General features: G+C 54.1%; 4 protein-coding genes across 4 annotated transcripts; 2 read left to right on the top strand and 2 right to left on the bottom strand.

Annotated features, from left to right (window-relative positions):
* Positions 1-513: 513 nt before the first annotated feature.
* On the bottom strand, positions 514-3,167 carry HD553DRAFT_268970 (uncharacterized protein; the record flags this gene model as incomplete). Its single annotated transcript, XM_046177599.1, has 13 exons — positions 514-547; positions 614-774; positions 840-862; positions 930-1,015; positions 1,076-1,158; positions 1,225-1,353; positions 1,413-1,445; positions 1,510-1,628; positions 1,691-2,142; positions 2,209-2,349; positions 2,435-2,868; positions 2,948-3,011; positions 3,085-3,167. 13 exons carry the CDS (start codon positions 3,165-3,167, stop codon positions 514-516), a joined length of 1,842 nt encoding a protein of 613 aa, XP_046038766.1.
* A 1,057-nt stretch (positions 3,168-4,224) lies between these two features.
* HD553DRAFT_281168 (ribosomal large subunit biogenesis-related protein) lies at positions 4,225-6,855 on the bottom strand. The gene is made up of 5 exons (XM_046178123.1): positions 6,733-6,855; positions 6,578-6,663; positions 6,115-6,512; positions 4,637-6,046; positions 4,225-4,541 (listed from the first exon to the last, which is right to left on the bottom strand). Exons 1-5 carry the CDS (start codon positions 6,765-6,767, stop codon positions 4,449-4,451), a joined length of 2,022 nt encoding a protein of 673 aa, XP_046038765.1. The 5' UTR covers positions 6,768-6,855; the 3' UTR covers positions 4,225-4,448.
* A 923-nt stretch (positions 6,856-7,778) lies between these two features.
* HD553DRAFT_333942 (hydrogenase maturation factor hoxX) lies at positions 7,779-11,189 on the top strand (the record flags this gene model as incomplete). The annotated part of the gene is made up of 6 exons (XM_046182123.1): positions 7,779-8,036; positions 8,113-8,319; positions 8,414-9,207; positions 9,271-9,367; positions 9,432-9,537; positions 9,604-11,189. 6 exons carry the CDS (start codon positions 7,779-7,781, stop codon positions 11,001-11,003), a joined length of 2,862 nt encoding a protein of 953 aa, XP_046038764.1. The 3' UTR covers positions 11,004-11,189.
* A 169-nt stretch (positions 11,190-11,358) lies between these two features.
* HD553DRAFT_306187 (inorganic diphosphatase) lies at positions 11,359-13,142 on the top strand. Its single transcript, XM_046179247.1, has 8 exons — positions 11,359-11,547; positions 11,642-11,657; positions 11,731-11,779; positions 11,853-12,167; positions 12,255-12,406; positions 12,498-12,675; positions 12,763-12,860; positions 12,943-13,142. The coding sequence occupies exons 1-8, from the start codon at positions 11,515-11,517 to the stop codon at positions 12,978-12,980; spliced, it is 879 nt and encodes a 292-aa protein (XP_046038763.1). The 5' UTR covers positions 11,359-11,514; the 3' UTR covers positions 12,981-13,142.
* The last annotated feature ends 998 nt before the right edge of the window (positions 13,143-14,140 follow it).

Raw genomic sequence — 14,140 nt, 5'->3', positions numbered from 1 at the left:
TGTCTTGGGTTGCTTTCCTCGATGTCAAATTGATCGCCACCACATCTGTGATGCCACGGAACATTTCGATGACATCTTGAAGGCTTCGACAATTTGTTGGAGAATGAGATAGCTCGGCTGAAATCGGGGAGACATTGTGCTGTCAACACGGTGGAATATGAAAGGTTGTGGAATGTGGGGAGTTTCTCCTCCAAAATGCTCAGCATCAAGACGTAAGTGAGAACCCTCGTTGAGTAATCGCCTGCGGCAATGGAGCTACACAATCGCTTCAATCACCTCCACTGTCGAGACTAGAATTTACTCTTGCTACCAAGCCATAACGGACTTCCTACCATCCTGGATTTTGTAGTCTCCGAAAACCAAATCACAGCCATCACTGACAATAGTAGCCGGAAGCAATAGCGATCGAAAAACACATTACTTCGAATGGTATCAAAAATCAAAGCGAAGATGGTATACAGTGAAAGTCAGAAAGCAAAGCGAGTCTCAAGGAACCAGATACGATTAAGGGGATTACCACCTGGGAGGCGGGGCTACGACTCGATAACTATCCGACCAGAATGGATTATCAGCGGGTGATACAGTAAGCTTCGAGACGAGCATGGTCACTTACGCCTTGGTCTTCCCTTCTCCTTGCTTGATCTCAACCATGACGTCGATGTTGAGGTCATGAGTACCATGATCGAAGTTGAACAGCGCATAGTTTCGCTTGTCCATTACGTATTGCATCCTCGTCCTCGAGGATCCGTCGGTGTCAATCTCAAACAGAGGAAGCTGGAACAGTAACAAAGGATTTAGTTTGACCAACAGCGGGATCGAGAAGATACCAAATAGCGTACCTGGACCTCGTCGGTAAAGTGGTCTGGGTAATTGTAAAGCAAGATGAGACTCGCACATTCATCTGAGCGAAATGCGAATCTGGCACTCACGATGAAGGGTTCGATGCTTGTGCGAAGCGAATTGGTTGTTCAGCGCTACCGGACCGAAAGGAGGAGGCGTGTTGACAATGGCAGAACTGATTGGGAGTAAAGTCAGTATCACTGAGCCGAATACATCAAAGCGGGTTGCAACTCACGAGACGACGTTGAACATCAACCTGTGGTCTAACGTAGGCTCAACCTTGTTCTTCTCCTTGTGATACAGAGTGTGCAATTCGCCCTGATCGATCGATTCGAGCGTGAGTACAGGAAGTCTTCGGGATTGGGCTGGTCCTAAGCGACTTACGACAGCAGCACAATGGACATCACCAGACAAGAAGATGACTCGTAGCTTCTTGTCAAGAGCCAACTCTTGCAGCCGCAAAACGAGAGCGTTTCGCTCCCTCTTGTGCGGTTTAGCACACCAGTGATCGTTCTATAGTGTATACGTGATCAGCGTCCAGGACGCCATGCGATAATTGATGCAGAGCTTACCAAATCGTCAAGCAGTTCGACATTTTGGTCAAACTGTATATGAGGGGAAGAAGCTGTCAGATCGAGGACACATTCCGAAGACATGACCAGAACGAACCTTGTTAGTGTATCCGGCCAAATGGTTTGGCGTGACCTTGGCGACAAGGTTCAACGGGTTGAACTTGCTGCTCAGGATGTTCTCCGCGATCGACATTCTCGGGTAGACAATGGGTACGCCTGATTTTGAGTGAGCCAAGGTCAGATCACCCATCGAAGACGAATGGAGCATAGCTGCTCACCCAACAACATGATCAACTGCTCCGTCGAGGGCGGCAAATTGTTCAACAGCTTGAACAACGTGTCGTAGGTATCCTCGGTACAGATCTGGTCCAACCGCCTCTCGGCTCGACAGTCGACCATGCACATAGCGACGCTGGGTCCCATGTAGCTGATCTGCGAGTGGTTCGGGTAAGGGATGTATTCTCCGGGAGCACAGATGACCATGCTCTTGATCGGGTGCGATCCGGGAGTCCTGTCGATTCCGTCGACCGCGTCGTTACAAAAGACCTGGAAGATGAGGTACCAGAAATACCCTCGACCTCCGATATAGTTGAAGATGGGCGCTCGCATGGTCTCGTCCTCGTAAGAACCGAATCCATCAATGAGGTCGTGGTCGTCCAACATGTTCATCATCGGGATCGTCGAGTTGGCCTTGGCGAATGCACCGCCTCGGAACATCTTGCAGTAATGGCTGCGAACGAGAGAGTCCGTTCAGGAATCCGAACCCAGTACCAGCCAATATCGCAGCGAGACTCACGAAAAGTAGTATCGGTCGATGGCAAACTTGATCTCATCCGTGACTTGCATGACCATCTTTTTGTCCTTGTCGCTCTCGTTGACCCAATCGTGCAGCTCCGGCTCCAAGGTCAGAGAGTCGCAATAAAGCTGATCTCCACCTCTAATCGGTCGCACAGCCAGGTTGTCGAAAGGAAGGTCAGCACGATTTCTAGTGCAGATGCTTTCGCTCGGCCGGACCGACTCACCCAACTAAAGCATGTAGACCCGTCTGATCGTGCTTCTCGAGGAGATCAACCCACACCGGGTCGAATCCGCTCTCGAATCCTTCTCCCTTGAAGCTGTCCGTATCCACCCCAGCGCTGAATCCGTTACAGCTATGCGCCGCCCACCTAAAGTTCTCGCTAGCGGCAGCTACGAGGAACTCGATAGGTCCACCGCCGTTGACGCGATACTGAATAGACTGTTCCCACTCTTGCACGGGGATCTCGAGCATGAAACGCCAAAAGGTCGATACGCCCTGAGGTCCGGCGTAGGTGTGGAAAGGTTCTCCTTGAACGTTCCAAGGTTTGGAATCGGGAGCGTGGGAGAACCGGCCCGAGTGGTTGGCGAACTTGGAAGGTTTCGAGGACAGCTCGAGGAAAGGGTAGGGAGAGTAGATCGAACCCTTGTCGAAGGTGACCTGCGGACGTCGATAGAGTCACTAGTCAGCACTCTATACTCCTCTGCAAGATCGTCGTGTTGCCAAATGTAAGACTCACAACCATGACGGCTCCATACCAGATCCCCTTTTCGACCGTGTAGTAGCTCAACAGCGGCGTACACCTAGACAAGATGAAGACAACACAATCAGCTCATTCATTCCCCCACACCGAACGCCCAACACGCCCACACTCACATCAACTGCAACCACGGCTCCATGACCCCGTCGAGACAAGCATGCCCCTTTGGCTTGGGTGGCAACGCCTTGCCCTCGCCCATGACCTCGTCGTGCTTCGTCGGGTCCACATTCTCGTGCCCATAGTTGGCCACCTCGGAGTTCGTCCTGGTAATCCCTTGGTCAGGTGCCGAAAGGTGGGTATTGGCGAATTGGGAAGAGAGGTCCGAGGTGGTGGTCTGGTCTTGTTCGTAGTGCGCCCTGTTGAGCTGAGAAGAGGAGGTAGGAAAGGGGAGAATGGAGGTCAAGGAATGTCAGAACGTTTTCGGACCTCCCGATCGAACGAGATGACCGAGACCGAGGCCATGACCATGACTCACAGGCTCGACCCGCTCGGTACCTTCAGGTCCGTACTTCTTGTCCTCTTGTCCGCCGGGTGCTCCTTGTGCGAAAGCCGACTGACCTCCGGCTTGGCCAGGGCGATAAGTTTGGTTCTCCTATCGACATGAATCCGGTAAGAAAAGAAGGAGCCCGATCGTGAACAGCGTCAGCGACTCATGTACGGAGATACATTCGCCTGGCGACTGTATCGAGCTCACCCATTCAGCTCGAACGTGGGAAGGGATATCGGTATCGTCCCTACCGGTGTCGGTATCAGTGATATCGCCATCCGCAGTCGGCATGGACCGTATCGAAAATAGATCGAGGCGAGCCAAAAACGATCGAGCAGGTCGAGAATGGCAGGAGATGCGAAATGATCAGCGTCATGAGTCTGGCGCATGTCTGACAATGGGCCGTGACTGACATTGTGCAAGTTTTTGATTCTGTTGTTGTGTTGCTTCGAAAGATTGTGCTTGTGCGAGGTCAAGAGGATCCGTAGTTGATTATAGTAGTAGTGTACGGGAGGCGATGGTGTATTATATAGGATCGATGGGGTGCTACCTTTGAAAGGAATAATGGATCTCTGATCTTTTCTGTTTTGCGACTGCGAAGAAGAGGAAGTGTTTTGACGTCTCAACTGCGGGGGATGGGAGGCGATGATATGATATGAGATGGATAGGATAGGATAGGTTGGTCGATGCGATGCTGCGGGAAATCCCCGATCCGGGGGGCGAGGCGAGGCGGGGCGTTGACCTCGGCCAAGACAATTCAAATCATCATCGATCGGTTGGGTTAGGCACCCGGGGGGTCGGGCAACTGACCTCGGACTCGTAGTGAACCATCGAGAAGAAGATATCTGGTTGATGGTACACGAAACAAGGAGAAAAAATGACATGCGGAAAACATATGCGTACACTCGTATAATAATATATGGACAGACACGGTTCAAAGACAAACGACCCGAGCCCGTAGTGATCAGAGAAAAGCGAAAGACATCATCGCGATCAAGCGGCGGCAGCGGCCTGAGCGAGCTTGGACTTGGCCTCCTTCTTCTTCCTCTTCTCGATGGCCTGCCTCTTTTGCTCCAGCTTGTCTTGCTGCGATTCGAGTAGAGAACGAGTTTCAGGGGAACGTCAGCTATACCGAAACCGGCGATGACAGACGTCGCATGAACGCGATTCGGGCGACTCACCTCAGCCTTCTTCTCGTTGTTCGAATATGTCATCTTGGTGTACAACCTCTGCTTCTTCCCGGTCATCATGATCTTCCTCATGTCCTCGTCGGCCACGGCGACCTTTTTGGCCTTTTCAGCTGCCGATCCCTGAGGGGTCTCCTTGTGCTCCTTGACGAGCTTGTCCAGAGACTTTTTGAAGGCGTCGTGCGAGATTCCGAGGGATTCGGCTTCCAGCTCGGCCTGGTGGATGAGCGTCTCGTTCGTAGGGTCTCGAGAAGCGGCGAGGAGGGCCGGGGTGATGGTGGTCTTGGTCTCGGGCTTGACGGTCTCTTCATCCTCGTCCTCGTCTTCCTCCTCCTCCTCTTCGTCGTCGTCTGCCATCTCGACGTCATCACCCTCCGCGGCAGCCTCGACCTGACTGGCCTCGGGCTTGTCCTGCTCCAACCACGGTCGGTAGACCTCGCCCTCTCCGTCCCAAGGGCTCAAGTGAGGGGGAAGCGCACCACCAGGCTCGTATCCGCTTCCCTGACCGCTAGGCAAGATCTCTCTTCGGTTCGCACAGTCCGCCACCCACTGAGGCTGGACCCACGCCCACTTTCTCTGCCCTTGCAACTCCCTCATCTTCGACTTGCCCATAGGTCGGTCGATGATCACGTGCGTAATCTTGTCGCCCTCGGGACCGGCCAGCGAGTTGGACTGGGTAGCGTCGGTGGTAGGTTCGAGGTGGGTAACGACCTTGCCTCCGAACGCTCGGATGATAAACTCCCACGTTCGGGACGAGGTCTCTCGGGAGAGGTAAAAGGTATAAGGGGAAAAGATCTGGAAGGCCGGGGTGGTGTTTTCCGAGTTGGAAGACGAGACGAGGAGGGAGGTGTAGGTGGGCAAGGGTCCTGAAGCGGCGTCGGCGCCGTCCTCGTTCTTGCCAGGGTGATGCACAAACTCTTCCTCGACGGCCTCTTCGGTGGCATCGACCATCTCCTCGTCCTCGTCTTCGTCGACGGCATCGCCAGCACGCTGTACCGACTTGATCCCACGCTTGACGTCCTTTTTCGTGATCCTCTTTCCATCCGCCGTCTTGGGCTGCTCGCCGTCCCTGTCCTCGTCTGCCTCCCGCTCGACCAACTTGAACTTGCCGACTCCCTCGCCCCTCTGATCCAGCTGGACGTCCATAGGAGGAGGGTAGACCAGGTTCTCGTCGGTGTACAGCTTGTACAGGACGAACGAGGTCAGGGTCCGGTAGAGGTCGAGGAAGGTGAGGAGGATACGGAAATCGACGTCCGAGGGGACGTGCTGGGTGAACTCGTAAGGCTCGAGCCATCGGACGGGGACCGTTGACCCGGATTCGCCCGAAGGGACCTCGCATTCGTAGTAGATCCCCTTGATCGACAAGAAGACCTTTCGCAGAGCGTGCGTTCGGATAGCCCAGACCTGCAAGAAGGCAACAGGCGTCACTAACTCGATCGCATGGTTATGACGGCGTTACGTCGCATGCTCACCTTCCACTCGTTGACCAACCTAGCACACTCGGCGGTGACCTCGACCGGCACCTGGGTCCTGCCCGGTACCGGATCCTTCGGCAACCTCTCGAACAGACTCAACAAACTCAGAGGATCGTTGAGCTCCATCGTGGCAGCCTTGAACGTAGGGTATCGCTCCTTGATCAAGTGGTCCAATCTAGCATCCGGCTTCCTGTCCTCGAGCCCTTTTGCCAATGCCCATTCGCCTCGTCCGAGTGCTCGGGCGAGCTTTTTCGCAAAGGTCTTGTGTTGACGGAAAGTGTTCAAGAGGGGTTCGTGCAAGAGGTACATGATGTCCTTCGAGTAGTAGAAGGAAGCCGGGGCGGAAGATCCCTTGTTGGCCTTTTTCTTGTTCGTAGGCTCTCGAGGGTAGATACCTGTCGAGCGACAAGGACGATTGAGCCTGGGTTCACATCGCGACTCTACGCTCGCCCGTACTCACCCTTGAGGATACATAGTCGTCGGAAATCACTCAGCGAGATTTGGAGCTTTTTCAGAGCTTGCGTTCGAGTGATGTAGTTTTTAGCCCTATGTTAATGTTGCAGAGCTTTCCTTTAGCCAGCTTTCGACGATCAGCCGTCCGCAACACAGACTCACGCCCCGGACTCGCCACGCTTCTTGATCTTGGCCATTTTGAAGAGAAGTTATCTATGTTGTTGGTGTGGGGGAGAGTCTACGACGATGGGTGATGACTAGCTACCGACCTGCTCGAAATTCTCGACAATTATATCATCTGAAGTTGCTCGTTCTCTCGCTCTCGTTCTCAACATTTGCGCGGCCGCCATCGGATGCAAAAAGTTGAGACCGAGGGGCAAATCTCGAGCAGGGGGGCAACAGGTCCAAAGACGATCACGTGAAAGTGGCAATCCTATACTCGAATCCACCTCGACTGAACCTCCTTTGATCATGACCGTGCTTACGTGCGGGAAGGTAATTCAGACGTAACCCCCTCGGATAAATCGTCGGTCGACCAGTAGACGCATCCGACAAAGACCCCAATCCACAGCCGCGAACGTCGCAGCACACACTCAGCTGCCAGTGGATACCATAGCAACGCCGCTTCGGTCAATCTCAAACGATTCTCTGTCCGAAGTTTTGGCCCTCGTTCTGGGTCTTTCGAGATCCTTTGATCTTCCACTACGACGTCAAACGGTCTGGATTAGCTGCAACGGTTTGCCGATCACGGAATACGGATACGAACGAACACATTCGGTCACGGCACACGCGTCGCCCCTCCCGCGCGTTTCAGCCATCCTTCCAAGGCAGATTCACCAGATGGTATCCACCCACGCCTTCCCTGTGAGAACGTGATCGAAGGGGTCCTTTGATGCGTTCGATCGGTCTCACCTCGGTTGCCAACCCACTGCTTGGAAACGATCAGCGAACGCCGAGCTTCTTTGTGCGAAGTGGATATCCTTTGGAGTTCGGTGCCTAAGTTGAAGCGCAGGCATGGCGTAACGTGGCAAGGATTGCTATCCAAACGAGACGAACAGGTGGTCGCGGTGCAATGCCAGCGCACATGTCGCATGTCGAACAGAATATATATGCTCAGGAAAAATCAGACTCTCCATCGAATATCCCAAAGTGAGGCGGGTCTTCCGATCATCATCTGCCTTCAAGCAACCCCCGACTTACCGTCCAACATGCGCCTCTTGCTCCTGCTTACCTCGCACAACTCCCTCTCGCAGCGCTTGACTACCCTCCTCGACGAGCTCTCGCCTAACAAGACCAAAGGACCCAGCTATGACCGCTCCTTCACCAACGGTATCTCGAACTTGACCTATACGATCGAATACGCCCTGAACGAGGAGCTGATGCTCCGGGCTGTCGAAAGAGTCAAGCCGGATGTGATCATCGGCGCTTTCTTGACCAAGAAAGTGCCCAGGTCCATCTGGAGCAAGGTAAGACGGCTACCAATTATTGACTGTCAAACGAATGCGACCGTACTAACAAGCCTCCCGCTTGCGCCTTGCTCAGTATATGACGTTGATTTTGCACCCAGGACCACCCGGCGATGCAGGTCCATCCGCCATCGACTGGGCGCTCATGGGCGATTCCGGCGCGTTCGAGGATGCGTCTCAGGCGCTAGACAAGGAATGCCTTGATAGCGACGCCTTTGCTTCTAACGGTTCTAAGAAGCGAACCAAGTGGGGGGTCACTTGTTTGCAAGCCGAGGAAGAGTTTGTGAGTGATGAGTCACGCATTCGGCTCAACCAGGAGCGAAGCTATACTTGAGCTTATATCTTACACGTGCTGGTGTGTTTCTTCCTCCACGCAGGACCAAGGTCCAATCTGGGCTTTCGAGACTTTCGACATCCCCTCAGAAATCACAAAGTCCACCCTGTACAGAGGACCCGTCACTCAAGCGGCTTGTCTCTGTATTATCGCGGCTTTGTCGAGGATCCATCAAGCCGCTTTGACGTCCAAATACGAAGGAGCGACCTACACTCCGGAACTCTTGCCCCCGCAAACCTCCGCTTTGATCACGGTCACGGGGAAACCCAACGAGATCGAAAACCCTCGCCACCGCCCCCTCTTGAAGCCTTGCCAAAGAGCGGCCGATCCGAAGATACACACCGCTTCCCACCTGGCGGCCATCATCCGAGCTGGGGATTCTCAACCGGGTGTCCAGGTCACTTGGCTGGATTACGATAACAACAAGAAGTCGCTCTTCCTATACGGCGCTTGGGTCGAGAACGGAGATCTCCCCGCGCAGCAATCTTGGGACCAGTATCAGATCGGCCAGATAGTTGCGACCAGGGAAGGCGCAATCCTCATCAAGACCCGTCTCGACGGGAATGCCGCGACGGAAAGGGGCGTGTGGATCACCCACGCGCGATCTCCGATGTCAAAGGAGACCAAGGTCTTGCCAGCCAAGCTGCCCGCCGTAGACGCGATGCTGAGGGCCGGACTAGGCAAGCACCTCGAAGGGGTCTCTGAGTGGCCTTTGAGTACTTGGAACAAGGTAGATGGAGTGCAAGGTAGAAAGACCTGGCAGCAAGTCTGGGTCGAGAACGTCCCACTCGATTCACCGGAAGGCGGACGTGTCCTCTACGTCCACTTTGACTTCTAGTGAGTGTTATTCACCGCTCATCAACGATCGTACGTAAGCTAATGAACACACCTGAAACACAGCAATGGCGCCTGTTCCACTCAACAATGTGAGCTTTTGCTTAAAGTCATCATTGACAGCGTCGAGAGTGATGCCGAAATCAGGATCCTGTGCTTGATGGTAAGTTGTATTATGCAATGCTCGAGAATGTTACTCGACTGACTCATCATCGTCATGACGATAGGGATCCCGCAACTACTTCTCCAACGGTATCGCGCTCAACGTGATCGAGGCCAGCGCCGACCCGGCCAAGGAATCGTGGAAGAACATCAACGCTATTGATGATGTCGGTGAGTGTCTCCGCATGACACGAGCTCTACAGCAGGAAAGCTGACGTGTTTCTATCAAATTCGTAGTCGAGTACATCCTCGGCGACTCGTCACCCCTCGCCCAGACTCGGTCGACCGCCTTCATGCGGAACCGCAAGACCCTCACCGATCGTGGGATCCTCACCATCTCGGCCATTCAGTCCAACGCCGCAGCCGGAGGTCTAGCCCTTGCTACCTGTTGTGACATCGTCCTGTGTTCGGCCAATGCCGTGCTCAATCCCCATTACCGCTCGGTAGGACTCTTTGGGAGCGAGTTTCATCGGTACCATTGGGTCCAGAGGGCTGGGTTGGAGGTAGCCGATGAGATGATGAGGAAGATGCTCCCCATCGGCCCTGAACAGGCCAAGGACATGGGTCTCGTCGACAAGGTCATCGGTACGAGAATGAGTTCCCCTGAAGAGGTCGAGATGGGGATCAAGGCTTATGTCTCTCAACTCGGTCGAGCTCGAGTCGGTGAACGATCTTGCTTCAAGACTTTCCCCTGGCGATCGAACGCTTCGTCCGGCAGCCAAGCGGTCTCCCCGGTCGCGCTCCTCATCGAACACTTGGTCCAGCTCAAGAAAGCTCATCATGCCCAGCTGGAGTTCCCCTTAGTACACTATAGGAACGAAGAGTTGTCCCAGATGTTGCTCGATTTCTACCACCCGACCCGTTCGCCGAGGTATCACGATCGTCGACGAGCGTTTGTCGGCAAACATCTGCCCAAAGCTACTCCTTTGAGGTTCGCCGAACACAACCGAGAGGGCGAGGAGGGTCTTGATATCGAGGAGCGAGACGTGTTTGATGACGCGCCTGGATGGACGAGGGGCGAGGAATGGAGGTGGGCCGGAGAGATGGTCCCAGAGGGTTTCTTGAACGCTCGACCTTTCGACCCTAAGCTACTCGTCAAGCACGACAACGTGCCCCAGGTCGACCTCGGTCATCTCATCCAAACCAAAGAGGGACAAGAGAAGATTCACAAGGTCAAGATCGCCACTCCCGATGACTTTGCGGTCCGCGAATCTCAATCCCAGTCCAACCCGTCCGAGAGCGACCATGGGAAATCGAGCACCGATTCGTCCAGGTCGCAGTTGCATGAAAAGACCGTCCACTTGAATCAGTTGACTCGGCAGACACGAGGACAGGGGGGTATCCTCAATGCGCCTCGTACCATCCCTACAGGTCAAGGAGAGGCGAAACGAAGCTCGGTCGACTTCAAGGCGACTTTCAGAAAGGCGATCTCGATGGCCACTCGGACGAAGACGTCGACTGGGCCGGGACAGCTGGAGAAGAAGGCCATGATCACCAACCAGGCGGTCAACCAGCCGAGGTTGTCGATCGGAGGGAACTACAAGGTCTCGGGCAAGGAGAGGGAAGGAGAGGCACCGCCCATCTTGTTCCCCTGTTATTATTCGGTGCCCGAGGATCAGCAGCAACAACAACGTTGAGAGGTTTTACCGGCGAAGGGTGATTTAAATTTGTTATATATAGGAACCGAGGGGGTGTCGGGCGTTTCCTTTGCCGTTGCCCACCGATGACGTATAGTTGGGTAGATAGACAGGTTTGCGCTAGGTGTGTATCGAGATGAAACACGAACGAATATCGAATAGACGCGTCCATGCGTATTCCAAAACAAAAATGACGAATGACCATCCGCGGAATCCAAAAAAAAAAAGGTAGAGTAATCCGCGGAAGCAAATGTTCGGGCGTTGGTTCGTTGCCGTTGCTGAGCGTGGGAGCACGCCATAACCCGGAGACTGACCGTGCACTACTGGGCTACTGGCTACCTCCAGCGACCATTCCATCCACCCACCACCACCACCACTACACACCCACACCACCGATACCCACCCCACACATCCCACCAAGCTGGCTTTCATTCAACTAGGTCGTCGCCTATCAGTAGTAGCTTCAACCAGGCTGTCGATCGCTCAGCGTCACTTGAACACTTCTGCCAAAATGTCGTCCGAATACGGTACCCGAATCATCGGAGTGAGTTGGGGTCGAGCTTAGAACACCAAGTCGACAACAACCTGATCATCGCGACTGACGTACAAATGGTGTTGCTTTCTCCATCTGTGTATAGGCTCCCAACACCTTGGGTGAGTTGTGTGGTCGAAGTGAAGCGAAAGACGGACGGACGAGCTGATTTCAAACGCATTCCTCATCAACCAGAGCACCGAGTCTTCATCGAGAAGAACGGAAAGCCCATCTCTGCCTTCCAGCAAGTCTAGCATACACACTCTTCACCACTACCTCATCACCTCGCTGATGTGCCCACCGTTGCCGCCTCGCAGTGACATCCCCCTCTTCGCCGACGAGTCCAAGACCGTCCTGAACATGGTCGTCGAGGTCCCCCGATGGACCAACGCCAAGATGGAGATCTCCAAGGAGGAAGCCTTCAACCCCATCAAGCAGGACATCAAGAAGGGAAAGCTCCGATTCGTGAGGAACTGTTTCCCCCACCACGGTTACATCTGGAACTATGGCGCTTTCCCCCAGACCTGGGAGGACCCCAACGAGGAGCACGCCGAGACCAAGGCCAAGGGTGACAACGACCCGCTCGATGTCTGTGAGATCGGAGAGGCCATCGGATACGTCGGTCAGATCAAGTGAGTGTGGGGTTTCCCCGCTGGGCGGAGCGAGATCTTTGCATAGTGGACGCGAGCTGACCCTCGGTTCCACGCTCGTTTTTTCAGGCAGGTCAAGGTCCTCGGAATCATGGCCCTCTTGGACGAGGGTGAGACCGACTGGAAGGTCATCGTCATCGACGTCAACGACCCGCTCGCCCCCCGATTGAACGACATCGAGGACGTCGAGAGGCACTTGCCCGGACTCATCAGGGCCACCAGTGCGTATTGGGTCGGCTCAGCCCCGTCAACCATAGTGAAATACCATCTTACTGATCATCGAACCTCAACGCCGTTCGTGCTCGACTATAGACGAGTGGTTCAGGATCTACAAGATTCCCGATGGCAAGCCCGAGAACGTCTTTGCCTTTTCCGGAGAGGCCAAGTCGAAGAAGTACGCCGTCGAGATCATCCACGAGACCAACGAGGCTTGGAAGAAGCTCGTCGGAGGAGAGGTCGCCGCCAAAACCGCTGCTTACGACTTGTCGATGTGAGTCTGGGCGGATACCTCTCTACCTATCGCTTGGGTACGTGTGCTGACATGGAATGGGGTTGTCTCCGTCTCAATTGGATGTAGCGCCAACTCGACCGTCGAGGGTTCTTCGGGTTACACCCAGGACACCAGCGCCGTCCCCGCCGATTCTAGGCAACCCGCCGCTCCTATCGACTCTTCGAGTACGTCGCTCACGCTCGAACCGGACACTTTTGCCTGCCCCGCTGATTACGTTTGTCTCTTTACTGTTCTCGACTTGCCCAGTCGCCAAGAGCTTCTTCATCTCCTCGGCCTCGGTTTGAATCGGAGAAGGATATGGCCCGTCGAATGTGGGCCTGTCGAAGATGTAGATAGGTTGTCGAGACCCCATGTCACGTCGAACGGTTCGACATTATCTTCGATTGAATACATTCAGGAACGCGCATGTCCATGGGCTTTTTTTAATGCGGGTCTGTCTGGTACGGCGGGATCGCGAGTCGCGTCTGTGTATCGCTGAGATGGAGAGCCGGATGCTGAGGACATGCTAGACTAGATTACATGGGTAATCGGACATGGTAGGGTCGTCTAGATGTAAGCCTAGGGCGACGCGTACGACATCGCCCGAACCGAACGGGTGTTGCCTTTTTTGAAGGTAGGGGGTCAGTCGGACAGAAGCTGGTTGATCGTACGGACGCAGGGCGGATGATCTGGACAGACAAGATTCCATGTTCAGTGCATGGCTATCTATCGTAAGGGCTACTTCTGAAAAGTTGGCTAACTACTGCCGGTCCTCTGCTTATCCACTGAGCATCTCACGACATCGAGAACTGCCTGATCATGAGTCTGACCATTCCGTGCCCAGTCCTCGGCCCTCTCATGCCAGCTTGCAAACTTTCGAGAGCAGCGCGATGTTCAGGGGTATTTTCAAGTCGAACCTCGACGTATTTCCACAGGTGGACCTCCAAGATTTCGGGGGTAGGCCCTAAGCAATCCATGATGTATCATTTTTTACTTTGTAAAGACAACAACAGACACGCACTAGGACTCACTTTGATTCGGGTTAAACCAGCTATTGTCGCTAGTCACGCCCAGAGGTAGGGTGCAAATAAGTCTCTCCAGCAATTGCATCAGAAGCACGATGTCCGGACTAGGGGGTTTTCGGAGCAGCTGGGTCAACTTTTTCTGATTGGAGTCTTTGATGGCCGCTTCGATCGCTTCAATCTGTAATATGTTGCCGTCAGTGAGAGTGGACGCCAAGGTACAAGTTTACTGACTCTAGCCTCCATGTCGCCTTGGTCGTTGGAGGTATTCGCGTTGCTCGAAGGGTTACTCGAAGGGATGGGTCCTGAATCAATCAAGTCAGAGGGCGGCAGAGTGTTAGCTTTTTCCGTTGAGCCCTCAAGAGGAGTTGAAGTATACCTTGAAGTGGGGCCGCCATGTTGATGGGTAGGCTGCGGGAATGTTCGAGTTGGACGAAGCTGAG

The sequence above is a fragment of the Filobasidium floriforme genome, assembly GCF_021052385.1.
Source record: "Filobasidium floriforme strain CBS 6241 chromosome Unknown HD553scaffold_4, whole genome shotgun sequence".
Classification (NCBI taxonomy): Eukaryota; Fungi; Basidiomycota; class Tremellomycetes; order Filobasidiales; family Filobasidiaceae; genus Filobasidium; species Filobasidium floriforme.
This window is presented reverse-complemented; position numbering and strand designations above follow the sequence as displayed.

What these genes read in the sequence shown, in the direction of transcription:
- HD553DRAFT_281168 (XM_046178123.1), bottom strand. Translation starts at nt 6,767, where the DNA reads ATGGCCAAGATCAAGAAGCGTGGCGAGTCCGGGGC. An exon ending in GGTTGGTCAACGAGTGGAAG is followed by an intron (nt 6,047 to 6,114) that starts GTGAGCATGCGA and finishes GCCTTCTTGCAG; the next exon opens with GTCTGGGCTATCCGAACGCA. An exon ending in ACAACGAGAAGAAGGCTGAG is followed by an intron (nt 4,542 to 4,636) that starts GTGAGTCGCCCG and finishes CTCGAATCGCAG; the next exon opens with CAAGACAAGCTGGAGCAAAA.
- HD553DRAFT_306187 (XM_046179247.1), top strand. Translation starts at nt 11,515, where the DNA reads ATGTCGTCCGAATACGGTACCCGAATCATCGGA. An exon ending in CGGACTCATCAGGGCCACCA is followed by an intron (nt 12,407 to 12,497) that starts GTGCGTATTGGG and finishes GCTCGACTATAG; the next exon opens with ACGAGTGGTTCAGGATCTAC. An exon ending in CGCTCCTATCGACTCTTCGA is followed by an intron (nt 12,861 to 12,942) that starts GTACGTCGCTCA and finishes CGACTTGCCCAG; the next exon opens with TCGCCAAGAGCTTCTTCATC.